Source organism: Orbicella faveolata, unplaced genomic scaffold, assembly GCF_042242905.1.
Source record: "Orbicella faveolata isolate gen_17 unplaced genomic scaffold, um_ofav_v1 contig_37, whole genome shotgun sequence".
Taxonomy (NCBI): domain Eukaryota; kingdom Metazoa; phylum Cnidaria; class Anthozoa; order Scleractinia; family Merulinidae; genus Orbicella; species Orbicella faveolata.
In genome coordinates, this window is record NW_028301566.1 from 1,879,718 (window position 1) to 1,896,108 (window position 16,391).

At 38.5% G+C, this 16,391-nt stretch overlaps 2 protein-coding genes across 2 annotated transcripts; both read right to left on the reverse strand.

Moving 5' to 3' along the window:
* Window positions 1-293: 293 nt before the first annotated feature.
* On the reverse strand, window positions 294-3,785 carry LOC149101579 (substance-K receptor-like). The gene is made up of 2 exons (XM_089275637.1): window positions 3,667-3,785; window positions 294-1,921 (listed from the first exon to the last, which is right to left on the reverse strand). The coding sequence occupies exon 2, from the start codon at window positions 1,892-1,894 to the stop codon at window positions 818-820; it is 1,077 nt and encodes a 358-aa protein (XP_089131763.1). The 5' UTR covers window positions 1,895-1,921; window positions 3,667-3,785; the 3' UTR covers window positions 294-817.
* Window positions 3,786-12,408: 8,623 nt separating this feature from the next.
* Window positions 12,409-16,029, reverse strand: LOC149101580 (orexin receptor type 2-like). The gene is made up of 2 exons (XM_089275684.1): window positions 15,800-16,029; window positions 12,409-14,036 (listed from the first exon to the last, which is right to left on the reverse strand). Exon 2 carries the CDS (start codon window positions 14,007-14,009, stop codon window positions 12,933-12,935), a length of 1,077 nt encoding a protein of 358 aa, XP_089131810.1. The 5' UTR covers window positions 14,010-14,036; window positions 15,800-16,029; the 3' UTR covers window positions 12,409-12,932.
* Between the last annotated feature and the right edge of the window lie 362 nt (window positions 16,030-16,391).

Below are 16,391 nucleotides of genomic sequence, written 5' to 3' on the forward strand. Positions count from 1 at the left end.
TGCCATCACGAACTCGACACGAACTGTCCAAAATGGATTCGTTTGGTTACTAGTTTACCTTGAATGTTTTTCCTATCTACACTAACGTTTTTTCTAATCGACATTAGTGTCATCAGTGTTGCTTTCTAATTAAAAAACCGAAATTATTTGCTTTTTTCGCATTAAGTTTCTGTCACACTCAACCAGCTTGTTTGTCTATTTCTTAGACAGTTGGGAGACAAACACTACATTTACAAATTAAAACAACCGACTCTAAAACAATTTCAATGCCTACCCGCGTTGAAACCCACGCGTTTCTTTTTCCTTCTAGATCAATCTTCTTTATTTTGTTGCACAAATTTACTGGGTTATCATCTTCCTACAATGTATACATCACTTAAGCTTATCACTTAACGAACTTAATTCTAGCAGCTATTATAGCTTTTATACCTTTTATCAGTACGAACCGCAGAATTAAAAGCGATTTTAACAGTAACCGAAAAATCTATATACGTTGTAAACTTACATTTAATACCAGGCTTGAGTTCTCTTTACCCCACAGGTCCTTGCATACAATTTTTTCCTTTTTTCTTCATCTACATCTACTGTATCTTGTCAGCTCTAAATAGAAGTTTTCTCACTTAAAACTGTGTTAATGTTCCTTGTACCCCGTAATATGGAAGTTTCTTTATTTGTATAGCTATGTTTCATTTAAAGCTACAAGCTTATTAATTTCATTCATTCGTTCGATCGTTTGTTCTAGAACCGAGCAAAGGTAGCATCTACCCAATTTAGTATAACTTTTTTTCAGTTTAGCAAGCAACGCACATCTGAATATTTATTTTCTGCAGAGAATAATTTTTGAGAATGCCTTGGCGTAAAACCTGCTCATTGTACCGTAACATAAAGGATGCAAGGCACCAGGAAGGCAAGTCAAAATAAAGATATACGCATACATAAGCTCATGATACCGAAATTGATATCCTTGTGGTTTATAAATCCTAAACCACAAAAAATGGGCTTGATACGGAAAATAACAAACTACAAAAATTATAATAATCACAAAAATCATCTTAAGTAGATCTCTTTCCAGGTCAGTGCTCTCTGGCCTACTTCCCCTGCGGTTACTCTCGTTCATCATAGACGTTCGTTGTTCAGTCTCTCTAGAGCGCCTCCCTTCATTTTCCGGTGCGGCTTGGAGTTCAATTTGGTCTTCAGCTTCCACAATACACGAAGAAGGGACCATCGAGTTTCGCGCCTCTATTGTTTTCTCTGCAATTCTCTTTCTTAAGTTCCAAGCCACTGCACCGTAAGACGCCAACATGATCACATATGGCAGAGCGTAATTCAGGATGAATTTCGTAAGCACATACGTGTCATTGCTGGCTACGGCAAGTTCTTTGCATTTGCCATCTTGATATCTTAGTCCTATGAACAGCGGGAAGGAGATTGCAAATGACACCAGCCACACCCCAAGAATCGTCAGAAGTTTTACCTTCGTTGATGGTCCTCGCGGATTCGGTTCAACCATGACTCGGTAACGATAGAAAGCGATCGCGGCCAGTGAATACGTTACTACAAGGATTGCCAGCACTTGGAAAGGATTTAAAATGCAATTGGCTCTGACGACTAGTTCCTTGTTTTCCCCGTTCGCTAGCATCACTGGTAAACACACGCTGCTTAGGATTTCGGCAAAGGCCATATTAGCGACGAGATAGTAGGAGAGGGGCTTGTGGTACGGTATGCTCCAAACAGCATAGCAAACCATCGAGTTACCGAGCAAGCTGGCCAAGATTATCAGCGAGAAAAGAGCCAAACGGAAAACACGGAGACCACTTGATTCCGCATACTGCTCCACACCGTAATTAGGAGGATCAGTTCCATTTGCGATGGTAGAGTTGTTAGGTGAACTCATTTTGGTCTCCTTCAAGTAGCACGTCACCTATAAAATGTAAAAATTCAGCAAGGATGCCTGAGGCTGTATTTAAAGATATTGGCTAATTTGCATTCGATCGGTTGGGTGCTTTCCGGCACTGGAATATAGTTACCAAATTGCTAAACAATGTAATTCTCGATCGTATAAGAGCTTTAATCGTATATTGTTACAGACGTTTGGCAATAACGTCCATTAAAAATAACACTTCCAGACCAAACCCCCTCCGAAGTTTTTGGATTGCTAAGGAAGTCACTCAAACTGACGCCGACGTAATTTGACTATAGATAGTGAATGAGACAATTAATAATCATTTCGGCACATCAGTCAAAATTCGTGTTAATGTCGTCCGATCAAACTTCACAGCTTGCCAGCAGAGAAATTTAATTTCATTATTGTTTCAATTCTTCGATACGCCGGTTCAGTTTCAAATTATATAGATACTTTTTTAGATCTGTTTTAAACGTTTTTTAAAGAACTATGAGCACAGATCGCTCCGACAGTTTTATATAGATAGTGTTTGAATGTTTTGTCATTGAAATCATTTTCAGTCTCGCAATCGAGTTATAAGCAAATTACTGTATAATAATGAATAAGACAAAAATAGTTTGAATTAACATATCCCTCTGTTTCTCCTGTAAAAAGACTTCGAATCAACAAGCGGTTTTATTTTGGTAAGGACGTACTGAATTTCGCGCAGCGTTAGAAGACTTTAGTACAAAGGCCAAATATTCTTCTTACATTGAAAACGCACATACTCAATCAAGTAGACAACTTTCTATCTCAAAATGGTTTCCAATTTAAACAGTCACTCGAAAGAAATTTTCACTGTGATTAATACACGGCAGTATTCAAGAAATGAGGTACTGGCCTAAACGTTTTACAACCGAATTAAGCATTTAAAAATGATATCCCCGGAAGTTCTTTACTTCGTGTACTATATAAAGGTTTATTGCTTAAAACGTCCTCTGCTGTGTTTAAAGAATCAGCCATAGCCCGCAGCTAATTATGTTTATAAATATTAAGAGGGAATTGTGTGAGTAAAAAATGACCATCCTGTTGTTGTCAAAATACAGCAGGATGGTTTTGCTCAGAAAAAACATAACAACACTCATTAAAAACTGGTCGAAGATGAGAAGGATAATTTTGATTGTTTCCTGCTCGAGCGACCCGAAGTTTGAAACACGGACAGCTACATAAACATTGGCCGCTCATGAACCGGTTTCGGTGAATTGCTTTTTAAAACCATTGCACAAAAGAAAGCAGTTTGTTGTTTCGTACAAACAACAATGGCAGAAAATTTGCGTTTAACTTCGACGAAAGCGCAGACCTGAAAAAGGAAATTCCTAATTTGCGCGACTTACTACTTTGTATTATTTTCCAGTTAATTGTTTTGCAGTTAGCGCTATTCTCTGACGCGAAGTAAATTCATTGCCTGCGATGAATACAATGAAATATATTTTTCAAAATCGTTCTGTTTTGGACCCATACCAAGTTTTAAACAGAAGGTTTTGCCAAACAAGAACAAGACACTGTTTTGTTTTTGAACTCAAGAGCCCATTCACCGCAAAAGCTTTTCGGCTGACAAATAGCAGTTCTCTAGTTTTTCAGCAAGCGATCAGATATTACAGCCAAGCAAGAAATGAATATATGGTAAGAACAAATGCTAAAGGACAAAAGGCAGAATGAGGTGTAAACATAGCCAAATTGTCAAACAACACTTCACATTCAACTATGAAGTGAACGCACTGTACCTGAAGCTCTGAAAGATGTTCAGTTGCGTTTGCCAGGCGGATTACAATTCTTCGTGACCGGAATGATTAAACTTATAACTTAGAAAACTGCAAATTGAGAGTGAGGGTGCTTATCATCTGCTCAAAACACACAAAACGATGTCAGAATTAATCATACTGTCAGTAAATGAGCCAATAAGAGTGGGCTGGTGTTGCCCAACTTACAGAGCTTTTCACATTAATTGGACAGTGTATCCAGGAATTCGATCCGAATTGAGTATACAATGCGTTGTCAGGGAAGCTAATACTACTTCTAATAATAATAATTCGAAAAAGCGATGATTATTTAATGCTTTTTTCCTTTGTGAAGATTGTCAAGAATTATTAAAGACAGTGATGTCAACGTTAAAAAGGGCGCCCATTTTTCCGTCGAATATCGTCTTCGCACTCTATCTAAACCATTAAAAATTGTTCGTCTTGTCAAGGCGGTTCTTCTCCGGAGCTCTTCTCGATGAAATTTCCAAATTCGTCAAGTTCTAACGCTGAACTATATTTATCTTTAACTGAGCTTGTCTGAGAACTTCCCTTGGAAATGGTTAAAGAAATTAACTGCGACATAAATATGTAAAACCACACTATCAATGTCTTCAGTCTGCTAATGCAGTTTGTACACAGGAAGAGATCTTTGCGGTTTAGTCGCAATGGATGCTTAAGACAGGATTCTTGGCCTTTTTGCGGCGGGTGGAAACGCCGATCATTGTAAGTTAAAAAAAAAAACTGTCAACAGATATCTGAATTAAAAAATAAATGCTATGTATATGAGCCGCGGATGAGTCGAGAGATTAATAAACAGTCCTGCAGTTATGTAGCAAACTCAGGACCAATATATATAAAATTCGATTGCTTTACGTCACAGTAAAAGATAGCTGTTTACATGGCATCGCAAACTTCATGAGTTTGATTCCCGTTCAAGTCGAATTTCTTTGGAATTGCAAAATACCCAACATCTTTAGTTTCCTTTGAACTAATATAACTGTGACCATTGCCTTTGCTAATCTGTATTAGATCGGAGGAGTTTAATTGCAAGTTATGATGAAACGTTAACGAAGAGTAAACAAATTCGACCCAGTAAACGAATATGGTGGCCCTTGTCACTATACGAAATTTCGAGTTCACTTTTCGCGACAATTTTTCTTATTCTAAATTGCACATATAACGTGACGTTATCGTTCGTTGATATTGGCACAGCGTTGTTGTCACCTATAAGCTCTTGTTAAGGACGGTGCCTACTAAATACAAAGGTTTTTGCGCCAGGCAAGGGCCACGCGGAAAATGTAGACCTTTGCAAGGGCTACTGGAATCCACAAAGAATTGGGGTAGCCACGCATTTTTTCGAGATAATTAGTCTTGAATGTCAACAAAAACGTTGACGTCAGCATTTTCTGAAAAAAGAAGGAAAGGATATTTCTTCACAGATTTCCATCGAATACGCCTTTACAAACAGAAAAGCAAACATATTTATAAAGATCTTAAAACTGAATGGTAATTGGTAACATAAAAACCATTTCTGCTATGTTTTTTATATCAAAATCGTTGCAACAGCGCTTTTAGCGTCTATGACAGCCTTCCTCTGATTCAGCCAATATACTGCTGTCTCGACCTTTTGGAACAGTCTAAATACCTTTTGCTCAAAACCAGAAACTAATCACGTGTTGAATAGGCTTGCCACTTCCATTTCATAACATAAAATGTGGGCGTAACCACGCGTTTTTTCAATTTACTGATCTTTTTTGAAAACTTTTACGGTGCCCGTTACATTTTTCCCTGTCACCTCCCCAGTATGCAAAACATTTGCGTATTTCGCACTCGTTTTACGCGCGCACTACGCCATCCGCAGGTACATGTTTACAGTTGGATTTCAGTATAATTTTCGACAGATAACAGCTAGTTTTTCAGCTGGGAAATATTAACAGTTAGTGGCTAGCGATATGCTGCTATTTTGGTGCTCCTGGATTAAGTACGGGTTCGTTAAACTTGATTTGGTCACAGTACCGTGACGAAAATTTTGCTTTCATTTTTTAGTCGCGTACTTGACAGCGTAGCTGATTGCGTCAATGTCAACCCCAGCGCGCGCGTGGCGCTTAACCATACCTCGCGTGATATGCAGAACGTGTGCGCACTAACAAAAGTAGGCACCGTCCTTAACAGACAATTTTTTTTATGAACGTCCGCGCTATAACTTCCTTCAAATTTTTAGCAATTAAATGCGTCCATTTACAGTGATGACACATCTCCAGCCTTGCATCATCTCGTTTCCCTCCAAATCCAGCTGAAAACGATTCGAAAACTTGACGAAAGATAAACTAATTCCCTAGCTCCGTATTACGGGCTGTGCTCAGAGCAGTGCTTCGCTTAAATAATTTCTAGCTGTTAATTTTGAAATTCCGGGCAAAGGTCTCGCCTACCAGGAGAGGAAACGCAAGAGAGGCATCGGCGTACACCTGAAACAAGACCGCAACAAATTTGTCAGTGTTGACTTGCGAGGGTAGAAAATGACAACATTTAGCTTTATTGTAGATTCGTATTTGCTGTTAGGGAAGTGTAAAATCCAACATATTTCTCATCATTTTGAGTTGCTGTTATTTGTAGTCGTAATCATAATGAACAATAAGCGTTGAACTGTAATTAAAAATTGTGTTCTGGGGCCTGTTTCTCGAAAGCCCCGGGACCTTCGAGAAACGGTCTTTTTTAAACCTGTTATCCACCTGCGCGGTTTCATAAGTAATCAATTCTTCAAAGTTCCAATAGTTTTATCCAATCGGACTTTTGCAAAATTTGTTTATGTTGTGAAAGAAGCATCACTGTACTTTGTATGGCCTTATTAATTGAACGAAACTACACACCTCAACACAACACTTACAGCGTTGTAACGCCTCTAATTTGGCGATTATCACGAGAATTAAACTAAACATTTCTGTCGACTAGTTGTCCATTTTTGTCAGGACGTCCAGGTATCATCCATAATTTTTTCGGACAATATTTGGCCTGGCGCATGCTACTGGTGTACACGAGCGTAATTTAAGGCTGGGAAACACTAGGCGACACGTCGCGGGGACAAGACGCCGCAACAATTCGCCTCGTGTGACACGGTTAATTTTTGTGAAAATCATTGTCGCTGCGATAAGTTGCAAGAATTCAAACCAGTTTGAATTCGTGCGACTGATCGCAACGACAAAATTAGCGAAAGCGGCGTTGTCGCACCGTGTGTACACTTCCGGCAACAAGTCGCTGCGACAAAATATAAATGAACCAATGAGAGAGCGTCATATATTGTGCTCGCTGGTCCGCCATATTGAATTAGAAAACTAGTTCACATTCCCTCTCAAACGAAACCACCGCGACTTGTTTTGCAATCAGCACACACTGAGCGACTTGTCGCCTAATGTGTCTCGGCCATATGCACAAATTAGCTCTTCAGAGAAAGGCACGGTTTTGATGCAACAGCACAGGGTAAAATCGAAGAAGGCAAAAATAGGGCACGGTTTAGGCACCGGCAAGACGCATTTCTGGCACTCTTTAGCGCAGTTTAGGCACAGCCCAAGCACAGTTAAGGCACATTTTATGAACAATTAGGCAAGTTTTTGGGACAAGTACCACAAAGGTTTCTTTATGCCAATTTGGGCTTAGTGCAACCTAATTTGCGGGCTAAAGGCAGCCCTTTGAACAACGTTTTTCAAGGAGAGGATGTATCTAAAAAAGTAGGCATCAGCAACATATGCCTACTAACAGTATATACGCGGTGAAAAGCGAATAATGCGAATCGCAAACTGTGTTCATGTTGAGAATTTAGAGATTGAATAGAATACGGTTTATTACAATCTATCAAATATTTCCCTCGCGCGCGATTGGTCTAAACACATCACGTGACCGAATATTCCCCAGCTAAAACTGAGGAATATCCGAGAATATTCCCAAATTTTCAAAACTGCGCGAGTTGCGAAAAAGATTTGACGGATAATAAACACAATAGCCGCCATTTGGCGCGAAAATATGCTAGGATATTTGTCCTTGGAGATGATCTGTTCCTCGAAGCTCACAGTTTTCCTGGAGCTACGCTCTCGGAAAACTGTTCGCTTCTCGGAACAGATCATGTCCGCGGACAAATATCTTAGCATATTTTTGCGCCAAATGGAGGCTATTGTTTATATATTTATTATATCGCATAACAAAGATTGTAGTATAGGCCTCACACAGGTTAGTTTAAAGAATCCTTTAAGAGCTCTTTAACACACAACTTTGCCACGATTAAGCACGATTTGGCACAATTTAGGCACAGTCTTTGTGACTACAGACTGAAAGAAAGTTTAGAAATGAAAGAGAACGAAAATAGGAGTTTTTAAAAAACAAACAAAGAAAAAAGGAACTTAGAACAGAGCTAAACTTCGATATGATTCAGGTATTAATCTATATGATATGTTTTGTTAAAGTGCCACTGAAACGAAATTTTCGTATGTGAGATTTTTGCTTAGTAATAAAGTTTGAACCTTACTTGGAAACACTGCACACTTTTTTTTCGCATACGGTAAGCGAAAACTGCTTTTTCAGCCGTTCGAAGTTGACTGGTTAAGCCCAAAATTGGCGGCCATCTTGGCGCGGCCAAAACAGCCTAGTGACGTCACTGGTTGTATTGCTCTCATGCCGCGCTGAAAATTTAGAGTGATTATGGGAGAAGAGAATACTGTTCGAAGCCCCCCCAAAAATCATCTTAAGGACATCTCAGGGCTGTAAAGCAGATAATAACAGTAGCCTTAGACATGAAGAGGTGGAGAATCGATCCTGAAGCTTTTCAGTCTATTTAATTGGATATTTTATGTAAGCAAGCAAACGAGTGGGAATTCTTACTCTTAGATCGCAAAATGATCGGGACTCTTAGTGAAATGGCCAGCACTCAATTAAACAATATCTACACTCATAAAGTAAAAAAGACATGAAAGCAAGAGAAAGCGGCTTTTGAAAATATTATCCGGAGTGCTGCTGCACGAATCGTAGCAACAACGTTTCGAGTTTTCGAGTCGCCTCGCTTCGAGGAAACCGGACGCTCTGTGAGTTTCACCGCGGACGAGATTGTGCCACAGTGACCTTTAGTCTAGTTGTATCTGCTACATCCTGCAAGTTATCACAGCAGCAACAATTTAAGACACCCTCTTCTTTTATATGAGGGAGCGAATATAAACTATAAAGGTAAACTTAGCTGCCATGACCCTACAGTTATATGTTTTCAGGAAACGAGAGAAAGCGTGACAATGTCGGCGGCGAAAGGTCATATGTGCAAATTAGTTCAAATTCTGTTTAATAAACCTTCGAAAGGAGTGTAAACTAGTGATGTTTAACGAATTGCTTTGAACTTGAATACTATTAAATGAAGATCATAGACATAAGTATGTGCTAAAGAACTCCAAGTTATCCATCGGCCGTGAAATATTACAATTGGGAGATACGTGTAAAAGAGAAGCGAAATTCCCGCTTTGTTTACACTGATACGTATGCGGCGATAAAGCAAACCCTGCTGCGGATCACAATTTTCAAAGATACATTTTGTCTACCACAAGAACTCTCACTTATTAGTATCATAAAAAGATGCTCTCTGTGTGCAAAGAAGTACTCGACTCAAAGCTTGTGGACCGTTAATAACTTCATGATTGTGCGGATGGCTGATGCGCTTACGGCTTTTAATGCAGCAAAGTTGCCGAGGATATATTCGAACCTTGTTAATAGACCTTAGATAAACGTGAGAATCCAAATTTCAGAACCAGGCTGAAAACAGACGACGAAATATCGTGTTTAGGCTTCAGGACGTGATACAAAAGTTGCCACACTCGTCTTCGAAATCTCCAATCGAGTACTCAAGATGTTCGAAAAGTAGACTGAGCTGTTCTAATCTGTAGCATTCATTTTGGTGAATCTACATTCTTTGGCGCCCTCCAACGTTTATGATGTGTATTTCCTGTCAAGGCTGGACTGAAATTACAAGGTAGGAAACTAGTAAGTATCGACAATATGAAGAATAAACTTAAATAAATCAAGTGAAAACAAGAGAGAATCTTAAGCGCTTCTTGCGTGAATACAACCAGTGACGTCACAAGGTCCTTAAACTCGGTTCCAGAGCCCGGACACAGTTTTGCTCCAAAAAGTCGATTTCAGCAGCTAAAAAGAACACTTTCCGTTAGGATTTGATAGAAATAAAGTTCACCATTATTTTAAGCACGTTTGAAACTATAAATTGGGCTAAAAAAAGAGAGTACGAAAATTTCCTTTCAGTGGCACTTTAATTGAAACAATTTGTAAATATGTGTTTTCATCAAAAAATGGTCTTCATAAGGAATGACAATAGATTAGTTTCAGTTATTGGTATTTAATTATGTACAGAGCAATCGTTGGCATTTAAATATGTACAAAGCTTAGTTGAGGTAACGTCTTAAATCTACCTTGGAGTATGTTAGTTTTTAAAAAAACGTTTCAATGGAATGATGGAGTTTTGTTCAAGAAAAAGTTGTGTCAATTAATAGCAATAACTTTAAAAAGCATCTATTAAAAAACTGTAAATAATTAAACACATACGCTTTTTTAGGACAAGGGCACTAAACAAAAATTCTTTGTTACAATTATGAAATTTGCATTCTTGTTATTTAAAATGTTAGTAGTTTTAAGTTATGCTTTAAGTATCAAGTAATAAACCTTAAACCATCCATGTTAAGATTGCTGTCAATTTAACTCACTTGGCCCGAAAGGCCATTTTCAGGACGAGTTCAATTTCAATTTGGATTCAAAGATGCCCAACCCGGGCCACGAATTCCCGGGTTTCAACGATTTGTTCTTATTCCACACTTCTCATTGCTATGTGCAGAAACATAGAATACTTGATTACAGCAACCAGCCTTTCCCGAAGTCACAAATCCTTGTCATTTTCCACTGATTTCTTTTTATTTACAAGTTTAGAATACTGTGACAAACTAGGGATTTTAACAACCTTTTCCCTAGCCATTGCACCCTTGACATCCTTTAGACTTAGCTTTACATTTCGTCTTTGTCATGCGCATGTAGTTTACGTATGTAAACTGAAACTAATACAGTTATTGACATACACTGGTCGATTATACTTGCCGTCCCCACTCAACAAAAGAGTCTTTCACCGGGAAAACGCCACCACAAAATAAACTAAGGTCCTCAGCTCGCAAATTTCAAAAGCAGAAAAGGACTTAGCGTCTTTTTGTCACTATTATGGCTGATCACTTCAACATGCCCCTTCCCCCTCTCTCCTCCCTGGGTGACTGATGCTCAGTGTCAAGTAATCCCCCCGGATAGATCTACAGCCAGTTCTGTGTCAGGAAATTTGCTCACGTGCTAAGCACAAGCCGCTTTACATACATTTTCAGCCTCTAAAAAAACATCCACGCAACGCGCATGGCACCGTTTTCCAGCGGAGAACTGGGCACCATCTCTAAAGATAGCTTGTGATGAATTACCATAGCAAGAAGGCGAACATGGGAGTATAACACTCTCATCTTCTCTGTAAGTTCATCAAAAAAAGCAAACCGTCCATTAATTTATGAAGCACGTCAGTATTGACCGGATCACCCACTAGTTCACAAACTTCGCAGAAAAGTAGTTTGCCATTAGATGAGAATTATTGAATCTACCAAATATTCTATTTCAAAAGTGCCGCAAAGGCTGCACAGGCATCAAATTTCAGTTAAAACGAAACTGACCTGAGTGTTTTTTTTTTGTTGTTTTTTTTCGTTGTGTAGTTTTAACTTCCAAGACCGACTATGACAGAATATTAAAGAGAGTTAAAAAAATTTCCTTGGAAAAAGGTTGATCCGTATATTCACGACAGATTACTACTCTTTGAAATACTCTACACTTTGTTTTACGTCTTGTAAAAAATAAAAACTTACACTTCAAACAAAGCTTGGCCAGTTCAGTTATGAGAATTTTAAATTTCTAATTGGCATGGCTTGCAGCTGTCTTTTACCTGCTGGCAAAATATCATGGCTAAAAGCGAAGGAAATTGAACTGATGGACTTGAGAATGACTTCTCATGTTTCATTGAGAAGCTTGGTTAATCGCGAAATATTGCTCATAACAATTAAGTGTATAATGTCTCGATGCATTTGATAAAAAGAGCATTATTTAAACATTTCCATGCCGCGGGTCAAACAGACGAATTGACTAAACGTTGGGATGTCTTTGAATAAAACCAAAATATATCGGCAAGACGTTTCCAGCACTTGTATCACAGATGATAACATATTTTCTCTGTCTCTGTTTCTAAGAGACACAGAGTGGGATCTCTTCAGGTGGAGTGCACTTAAGTTTTGGTTTTTAAAAATTAACAAAGTTGTCATCGCGCAGTTTAATCGCTGCACTCTACATAAAAACTGGTCCTCGTCCAGTTGGACAAATTACTGACTGCCATCACGAACTCGACACGAACTGTCCAAAATGGATTCGTTTGGTTACTAGTTTACCTTGAATGTTTTTCCTATCTACACTAACGTTTTTTCTAATCGACATTAGTGTCATCAGTGTTGCTTTCTAATTAAAAAACCGAAATTATTTGCTTTTTTCGCATTAAGTTTCTGTCACACTCAACCAGCTTGTTTGTCTATTTCTTAGACAGTTGGGAGACAAACACTACATTTACAAATTAAAACAACCGACTCTAAAACAATTTCAATGCCTACCCGCGTTGAAACCCACGCGTTTCTTTTTCCTTCTAGATCAATCTTCTTTATTTTGTTGCACAAATTTACTGGGTTATCATCTTCCTACAATGTATACATCACTTAAGCTTATCACTTAACGAACTTAATTCTAGCAGCTATTATAGCTTTTATACCTTTTATCAGTACGAACCGCAGAATTAAAAGCGATTTTAACAGTAACCGAAAAATCTATATACGTTGTAAACTTACATTTAATACCAGGCTTGAGTTCTCTTTACCCCACAGGTCCTTGCATACAATTTTTTCCTTTTTTCTTCATCTACATCTACTGTATCTTGTCAGCTCTAAATAGAAGTTTTCTCACTTAAAACTGTGTTAATGTTCCTTGTACCCCGTAATATGGAAGTTTCTTTATTTGTATAGCTATGTTTCATTTAAAGCTACAAGCTTATCAATTTCATTCATTCGTTCGATCGTTTGTTCTAGAACCGAGCAAAAGTAGCATCTACCCAATTTAGTATAACTTTTTTTCAGTTTAGCAAGCAACGCACATCTGAATATTTATTTTCTGCAGAGAATAATTTTTGAGAATGCCTTGGCGTAAAACGTGCTCATTGTACCGTAACATAAAGGATGCAGGGCACTAGGAAGGCAAGTCAAAATAAAGATATACTTATATATAAGGTCTTGATACCGAAATTGATACGTTTCTATGTTATAAATCCTAACCCACAAAAAATAGGCTTGATACGGAAAATAACAAACTACAAAGATGATAATAATCACAAAAATCATCTTAAGTAGATCTCTTTCCAGGTCAGTGCTCTCTGGCCTACTTCCCCTGCGGTTACTCTCGTTCATCATAGACGTTCGTTGTTCAGTCTCTCTAGAGCGCCTCACTTCATTTACCGGTGCGGCTTGGAGTTCAATTTGATCTTCAGCTTTCACAACACACGAAGAAGGGACCATCGAGTTTCGCGCCTCTATTGTTTTCTCTGCAATTCTCTTACTTAAGTTCCACGCCACTGCACTGTAAGACGCCAACATGATCACATATGGCAGAGCGTAATTCAGGATGAATTTCGTAAGCAAATACACGTAATTCCTGGATACGGCAAGTTCTTTGCATTTGCCATCTTTATATCTTAGTCCTATGAACAGCGGGAAGCAGATTGCGAATGACACCAGCCACACCCCAAGAATCGTCAGAAGTTTTACCTTCGTTGATGGTCCTCGCGGATTCGGTTCAACCATGACTCGGTAACGATAAAAAGCGATCGCGGCCAGTGAATACGTTACCACAAGGATTGCCAGCACTTGGAGAGGATTTAAAATGCATTTGGCTCTGACGACTAGTTCCTCGTTTTCCCGGTTCGCTAGCATCACTGGCAAACACACGCTGCTTAGGATTTCGGCAAAGGCCATATTAGCGACGAGATAGTAGGAGAGGGGCTTGTGGTACGGTATGCTCCAAACAGCATAGCAAACCATCGAGTTACCGAGCAAGCTGGCCAAGATTATCAGCGAGAAAAGAGCCAAACGGAAAACACGGAGACCACTTGATTCCACATACTGCTCCACACTGTAATCAAGAGGTTCAGTTCCATTTGCGATGGTAGAGTTGTTAGGTGAACTCATTTTGGTCTCCTTCAAGTAGCACGTCACCTATAAAATGTAAAAATTCAGCGAGGATGCCTGAGGCTGTATTTAAATATATTGGCTAATTTGCATTCGATCGGTTGGGTGCTTTCCGGCACTGGAATATAGTTACCAAATTGCTAAACAATATAATTCTCGATCGTATAAGAGCTTTAATCGTATATTGTTACAGACGTTTGGCAATAACGTCCATTAAAAATAACACTTCCAGACCAAACCCCCTCCGAAGTTTTTGGATTGCTAAGGAAGTCACTCAAACTGACGCCGACGTAATTTGACTATAGATAGTGAATGAGACAATTAATAATCATTTCGGCACATCAGTCAAAATTCGTGTTAATGTCGTCCGATCAAACTTCACAGCTTGCCAGCAGAGAAATTTAATTTCATTATTGTTTCAATTCTTCGATACGCCGGTTCAGTTTCAAATTATATAGATACTTTTTTAGATCTGTTTTAAACGTTTTTTAAAGAACTATGAGCACAGATCGCTCCGACAGTTTTATATAGATAGTGTTTGAATGTTTTGTCATTGAAATCATTTTCAGTCTCGCAATCGAGTTATAAGCAAATTACTGTAGAGGAAGTATATTTGCCGAAATAATGAATAAGACAAAAATAGTTTGAATTAACATATCCCTCTGTTTCTCCTGTAAAAAGACTTCGAATCAACAAGCGGTTTTATTTCGGTAAGGACGTACTGAATTTCGCGCAGCGTTAGAAGACTTTAGCACAAAGACGAAATATTCTTCTTACATTGAAAACGCACATACTCAATCAAGTAGACAACTTTCTATCTCAAAATGGTTTCCAATTTAAACAGTCACTCGAAAGAAATTTTCACTGTGATTAATACACGGCAGTATTCAAGAAATAAGGTGCTGGCCCAAACGTTTTACAACCGAATTAAGCATTTAAAAATGATATCCCCGGAAGTTCTTTACTTCGTGTACTATATAAAGGTTTATTGCTTAAAACGTCCTCTGCTGTGTTTAAAGAATCAGCCATAGCCCGCAGCTAATTATGTTTATAAATATTAAGAGGGAATTGTGTGAGTAAAAAATGACCATCCTGTTGTTGTCAAAATACAGCAGGATGGTTTTGCTCAGAAAAAACATAACAACACTCATTAAAAACTGGTCGAAGATGAGAAGGATAATTTTGATTGTTTCCTGCTCGAGCGACCCGAAGTTTGAAACACGGACAGCTACATAAACATTGGCCGCTCATGAACCGGTTTCGGTGAATTGCTTTTTAAAACCATTGCACAAAAGAAAGCAGTTTGTTGTTTCGTACAAACAACAATCGCAGAAAATTTGAGTTTAACTTTGACGAAAGCGCGTACCTGAAAAAGGAAATTCCTAATTTGCGCGACTTACTACTTTGTATTATTTTCCAGTTAATTGTTTTGCAGTTAGCGCTATTCTCTGACGCGAAGTAAATTCATTGCCTGCGATGAATACAATGAAATATATTTTTCAAAATCGTTCTGTTTTGGACCCATACCAAGTTTTGAACAAAAGGTTTTGCCAAACAAGAACAAAACACTGTTTTGTTTTTTAACTCAAGAGCCCATTCACCGCAAAAGCTTTTCGGCTGACAAATAGCAGTTCTCTAGTTTTTCAGCAAGCGATCAGATATTACAGCCAAGCAAGAAATGAATATATGGTAAGAACAAATGCTAAAGGACAAAAGGCAAAATGAGGTGTAAACATAGCCAAATTGTAAAACAACACTTCACATTCAACTATGAAGTGAACGCACTGTACCTGAAGCTCTGAAAGATGTTCAGTTGCGTTTGCCAGGCGGATTACGATTCTTCGCGACCGGTATGATTAAACTTGTAACTTAGAAAACTGCAAATTGAGAGTGAGGGCGCTTATCATCTGCTCAAAACACACAAAACGATGTCAGAATTAATCATACTGTCAGTAGATGAGCCAATAAGAGTGGGCTGGTGTTGCCCAACTTACAGAGCTTTTCACATTAATTGGACAGTGTATCCAGGGATTCGATCCGAATTGAGTATACAATGCGTTGTCAGGGAAGCTAATACTACTTCTAATAATAATAATTCGAAAAAGCGATGATTATTTAATGCTTTTTTCCTTTGTAAAGATTGTCAAGAATTATTAAAGACAGTGATGTCAACGCTAAAAAGGGCGCCCATTTTCCCGTCGAATATCGTCTTCGCACTCTATCTAAACCATTAAAAATTGTTCGTCTTGTCAAGGCGGTTCTTCTCTGGAGCTCTTCTCGATGAAATTTCCAAATTCGTCAAGTTCTAACGCTGAACTATATTTATCTTTAACTGAGCTTGTCTGAGAACTTCCCTTGGAAATGGTTAAAGAAATTAACTGG